General features: G+C 55.5%; 1 protein-coding gene across 1 annotated transcript in view; it reads left to right on the top strand.

Annotated features, from left to right (window-relative positions):
* The window catches only part of CACNA2D4 (calcium voltage-gated channel auxiliary subunit alpha2delta 4), a 160,946-nt gene that overhangs the window by 138,606 nt on the left and 16,519 nt on the right, over nucleotides 1-5,821 (top strand). Inside the window, exon 27 of the mRNA XM_006163246.3 lies at nucleotides 5,800-5,821. This exon is cut by the window's right edge and continues 8 nt beyond it. Coding sequence (XP_006163308.1) covers nucleotides 5,800-5,821 — 22 coding nt within the window. The remainder of the gene's footprint in view (nucleotides 1-5,799) is intronic.

The following is a 5,821-nucleotide window of genomic DNA, read 5'->3' as shown; positions in this document are numbered from 1 at the left end:
CATTCCTGCCCCGGGGAAGCCTCCCCTCCCTTACAAACTCCACCAGAGGTCACCGCCGTGAGGACAGGCCTGCTCCCCGAGTTTTCTCTAGGCCCAGTCAGGTCCCTTGTGACCCCCTGGAGAGGGCCCTGCCCTGCACACTCCACATCCCCACACCCAGTACCCTCTGGTTGCCGAGGGCTTCAGGGGACCCCACGTGGACGCTGCCGGCTTCCACAAGCTCATGGGTAGCCAGCCCACTCCCGGTGCAGCAGAGCAAGCAGGTGTGCACAGCTCTGGCCCGCCTCACAGCAGGGCACCGTGTGACCCCAGGGTCCCCAGCCCGTGTGAGGCGAGACCAGCCCTCCCAGCCCTCGGCCTCCACCGTCCAAACAGTCCTGGGCTGCTCATCACAGCAGAGGGCCAGGTGCCAGAGCGGCACGAGGGCCAGGAGGTAAAAGATGGTTTCCGACACGGATCGAGTGCGTGACCTCGCATGTGCGTGCGTGTGCTCTGCAGGGATGTACACCTGCGCAGCTGCTCTGCTTTGTCCTCTGAGGTGACAGTCGGGACGGGGCAAAGGCGTTCATCTTGATAAGCTGTCTGCCGCCCGCGGCCCTTTCGAGGCTTTGTTAGGCTCTGCAAGCCGAGAGTGGAAATCTTGCAGAAAAGCAGCTTTGGCGGAAGGCACAGGATCCCAGTGGCCAGGCAGGTGAGTGAGGGAAGGCTGGAGGGCCCTTCCTGAGCTGAGCTCTGAGCTCTGAGGTTCTCCCTCTATCAGGTCCTGCCCTTCCCCTGGGGGCCAAGGTCAGGGTCCAAGTCAGGGCACAGGCCTGAGGGAAGAGCTCTTAACTAGTGGTGGTGGTGGTGGGGGTGAGTCAGGGAAGGCCCAGAGCCTTGCATTCCCTCAGCCCTGTGCCCAGTCCTCTGTAGACACGCTGACCTCACCACCACCTTTGGCACCTCCTAGCCAGGAGGGAGGCAGGCAGGCAGACTCCCAGGTGGAGGCTCCAGTGAGGCCTCAGGCACTGGGGGGGCCTCAGAGAGACGCAAGACTGGCGTGCTGTTGGTTGCTATTTGGAAAAGCTCTGAAATGAGGCGGGCCGAGGGGTGTGCACCGTTGGGCGGAGCAGGGCACCTGATTCACCTGTAAAGGTATCTCTCCCTCCTTGCTACCCTGCCTCCGCCTGCCGGGTCCTGTTGTCAGCCTCTCACAGTTTGGACCAGGAGAAAGCTCGTGTCTCACCGGAGGTCCCCATTGCTTTTCTTTTTATACGTGTTCACTGGAGAGAGACAGAGAGAGGGGGAAAGTGAGAAATCACTGCCCAGAGGGAACGGCCATGCTGCCATCCCTTCTCTGTTCCCCCATTAGCATTTTGGGCACGCACGCACACGTGTCCAACTTTTTGTTGAGTCGCAAGGCCCAGGCTCGAATCATGTAGTCAGCCATATGGGATCCAGCCGTCTTAACCTCTAGGCCACCTGCTGGCCTCTAAAGTCCTCACTTGTTAGTGGATTGCCTCTGCGGTTTCCAAGGGACTCAGCACAGCTAAATTCCCAAGGTCTCTAGTCCAGAGTCAGTAAGAGGATGGGGCTCCCGGGAAGGAGGGAGCTCGGCAGGGTCCTAACTGGAGGTTCTCACCCTAGAGCTGAGGCCCTGCGGAATTTTACTTCCCAGTCAAATGGCTGACTCACGTTGGATGCGTGTAGTTAGCTTAAGAAGCAGTTATTGGGCTCCAGGTGCAGTGGAAATAGGCTGCCCACGAGAAGCAGGCCCCACACAGTGGCCTGGTCAGCCAGAAAGGCACTGGGCACGTGTGAGCGCTCAGGAGGCGGTAGACTGAAGGACTGTAGAGAAGAGGCCATGGCGTGACCAGACCTCCTCTCTACCTCCCGTGCTTTATCATGAATACAGAAAAAAAATGGTTTGAGAAATATATTAGGTCTTTGAGAAAGTCTTGACATATTTTTCTATGCTTTTCTATGCAAAAATATATCATGACTTTCCTGACGAACTATATATATAGATATATAATTTTTGCCGTAGGGCATTTGCAACAGTGAGAGGGAAAGTGAGAAATCACCCAGCAGAGGATGGCCACACAGCGCTCCCTTCTCCTCCACTCTCCTCTTGGGATTTTGGGCACACATGCACAGGTACCCGGTGTGATTTTCAAGTCACTTGGTCCAGAATTCAAACCGTGGTCTCCCACGTGGGAATCCAGCACCTCAACCATGCCACCTGCTGGCCCTGAGAAATATACATATTTTAAAATATTTCTTGAGCCCCACTTTGTCTTAGGTACCGGACTAGGTGCTAAGAACCAGGAGTCAATCTCCTTGCCTGCTGCTAGCCCCATTTTAATAGAGTAAGACAAACACAGTAAAGGAGAAATCTAATAAATACACTTGTGTAGCTCAGAAAATTAAAAATGCAATGAGAGGGACCAGCACTTAGCGTAATGGCTATGTCGCCGAACTCCCATGTAGTTGACTGTGGTTCGCATCCCGGACCTGGTGGCTTAGAACTCACACCGGGCGGTGTGCGTGCGTGCCCAAGATCCCACAGCAGGGCCCGCTCACATGGACATATCACAGCTGGGTTAAGGTTCGGCTCTAAGGGCAGTGGAAAGGCATTGGGGGGTTTGGGGCGGGGTTAGGTTTTGCTTCATTTTTAGGTTTCATTTTTTTAGATTTTTGCTGAGAGAGACAGAAAAAGGGAAAGCAAGAAATCACCCCCCTAGAGGGGATGGCCATGCCACCATTCCCTCTCCATTCTCCTCCTAGGATTTTGGGCATGCACGCACACACACCTGGCGTGATTTTCAAGCCAATAGGTCCAGGACATGAACTGATTGGCCATTGGGAATCCAGAGCCTTAACCACCATGCCACCTGCTGGCCACTCAAAAACCTGAGTTTTATTAGAGCAGAATTAACCCCTTGGGACCAGCAGTTAGCATAATGGCTATGTCGCTGGACCCCCATGTAGTCGACCGCAGTTCGAGTCCTGGACCCGGTGGCTTAAACTCACGCCGGGTGCTTGTGCATGTGTGCCCAAGATCCTGAGAGGAGAATGGAGGAGAAGGGATTGCGGTGTGGCCATCCCCCCGGGAGGTGATTTCTCGCTTTCTGTCTCTCTGTCTCTCTCTGTGTCTGGCGAGCGCACGCACCCTGTAGCAAAAATCCTCCCCCCTGCCCCCAAAAAAGATTAACCCATGCCCTCTCCAGAGTCTCTGTGTTAGAATTATAAAATTTCAGGGCTGGCAGATGGTGTGATGGTTAAAGTGCTAGACTCCCACATGGCTGACTGCAGTTCAAGTCCTGAGCCTGGTGGCTTGCTTTCTCACTCTCACTCTCCCTCTCTCTGCTCGAATTGAAGAAGTAGAAATAAAATTAAAATAAATAACTTAAAAAAAAAGAATTGCAAAAAATAGAATTATAGAACTTCTTCCAGCTCATAGTCTCATGATTCTGTGAGACCTGACACTGGGTCACCCAAGTAGAAAGGCAGAGTCTCATCCAGGGGGCCGATCGGAGGAGTAACCTTGCCTCTGACCACCGCAGCCAAGGGCAAGGCAAACACGCTTCTTCGATCCCAAAGACACGCCGTCCTAAGCTTCAGTGTGATCCCTGATACCCGAGCATTCTTAGAAGGTGCATTTTCATTCATTCGGCTTTTTTCTTTTTCTCTCTCTCGCTTTCTTTCTTTTTCTTTTTCTTTTACTTTTTCTTTTCTTTCTTTTTTTTTGGGGGGGGGGTGTTGTCTGTTTAGTTTTGCTACAGGGCACATCTGCTTGCCAGAGAGAGAGAGAGAAAGTGAAGAAGCATCCCTTGGGGGGGAGAGGGGACACGTGTCACCGCACAATTGCCACGTGGCTCCAGGGGAAGAGAGGCACCTCTCAGGGACTTGGATTCCTTGTTTTTTAAACATTCATTTATTTATTTGTGGTGATTTGTCCAACTGCCAGGTCTGACCTTGAACCACAGTGGGCTGTGTGGGAATCCAGCGCTTTAGCCACCATGCCACCTGTGGCCCAGGACGTGGCTCCTTCATCTGCAAACTGAGATGGAGATGGGCCTGTCCAACATGGCGGCCCCCAGCCAATGTGACTGTCTCCACATAGGTCAAAGAGGGTTGAGCACGTTTTCCAACCTCACGTCCGTGGGTGCACTAGCCACTGTCCAAGTTCCCGGGGCTGCATGTGGCGGGTGGCTACCATTAGGGCCAGCCCCGAGGACACCCGTCACCTGAGAGAGCCCAGGGAGACAGTGATGGCCCAGCATGGCATTCCCCGGAGATGGCCCAGGTCCAGAGCATCAGCCTCATCAGGGAGCCGTGCAGATTGCAGAGGCTCAGCCCCGGCCCAGACCATGGGAATGAGAAACGGGGTGACGCCTACTGGAATTCAGGGGAGTCTGATGACCCCGAAGTCCGAGAACCGAGTGTCTAGTCCAGAACCACAGCCTCGCACGGCCCTTGCTGTCCTCATACCGTCCCGTCTTTCTGGGCTGAGGAGGCAGGTGGGAGAGCACAGCCCTCGGAAGTCTAGGACAGCTCTGGCCACTAGCCCTTCCAAGTCCCACTTTTTCCCATCACATTTCTGTTGGATCATCCCAGATTGAAAAAAAAATCACTCTGTCTCTGTGATACACTGGGACTCCAGTCGGTTCCAGAAAGGCCGCTGGGTGAGTAAGTGGTCAGGACAGTGCCGGGAAGCCTCTCTGGTGGTCATCGGGGTAGACTTCGGTTCACCAGGAGTGCGGCAGAAGGGTTAGGAACCTGCATCTGTTCTCGTATGACAGAGAAGGAAACCGAAGCAGCGCCTTCTGGGCTCCAGCACTCGAAACCGGGGTGGCAGGGTAGGGAGGTCGGGAGCTACGCCTTAGAGACAGGCGGCCCGGCTGCCTACCAGCCAGGTGACTTGGCCAAGCCAGGGAGCCTCTGGAAGCCTCTGTCTCTTGGGCTTGTGAAGCCCAGATGACAACGGTGCAGGTCTGCCATGGGGATTAATAAGCCCCACGGGCAAAGTGCCTGACTCGGCCTAAGCGCCAGCACGTGGTGGATATTATTACACCAGACACCAGCAAGTTGGCCTAGTTTCTCGATTCTTCTTCTTTTTGTTGTCACTGGCCTTTTCTTTGTGTTCTTTGGCCCCGTGTTTTCCTGGAGCTCTCTGTCCCAGATTTCTCTCGGCCTGTGAGCACCGCCTGGGTTCCCCGCGCCGACTTGGGCATGGGAGAGGCAGGGTGCCCCTTGCAAGCTCAAGCATCAAAGAGGGCCGTGTGCCGGCTGCTGGCCTCTGTGTTCCCCGGGCCTGCTCGCAGACCGCTGCTCGCAGACCCGCAGACAGCCACGGCCTCCAGCAAGGACGTTGTGGGGAGGGCCCGAGCAAGGGCAAGTGTGAAAGAGCCGCTATGCCAGGTGGGGATGGAACGCCGCAGCCGCAGCCCCCACTTCTGGCTGCACGGTCTTGCACATGGCTCGGCCACCCTGGCCTGTCTCCATGCAGGAAAGGGTAGAACGGCCCGCTCAGTCCCCCTGCCCGGAGCTCCGGGAGACCCCAGGATAAACTGTTCTCTGGGAACACAGCCTCGGTGCTGTCTCAGGGCATCTCTGGTCCTGGTCTTCTGATGGGGAAACTCAGGCCCTGTGTCTGACTCGCTCTCCCCTCCCTTCTCCACGCCAGCAGGCCTGCAGGTCTCTCCGACCACCTCTTCTAACTCACATCTATTTTTTCTCTCACTGGCCCTTCCCTCCCATGACCCCCTCCCCCAAATACACGCCTGGCTCTGCCCTCCCTCTTCCTGCTCCCCGTAGCCGTGGGCGTCCAAGTGAAGCT

Source organism: Tupaia chinensis, unplaced genomic scaffold, assembly GCF_000334495.1.
Source record: "Tupaia chinensis unplaced genomic scaffold, TupChi_1.0 Scaffold141530_1, whole genome shotgun sequence".
NCBI lineage: Eukaryota > Metazoa > Chordata > Mammalia > Scandentia > Tupaiidae > Tupaia > Tupaia belangeri.
Note: the sequence above shows the minus strand (reverse complement) of the source record. Positions and strands in the feature narration are given on the sequence as shown.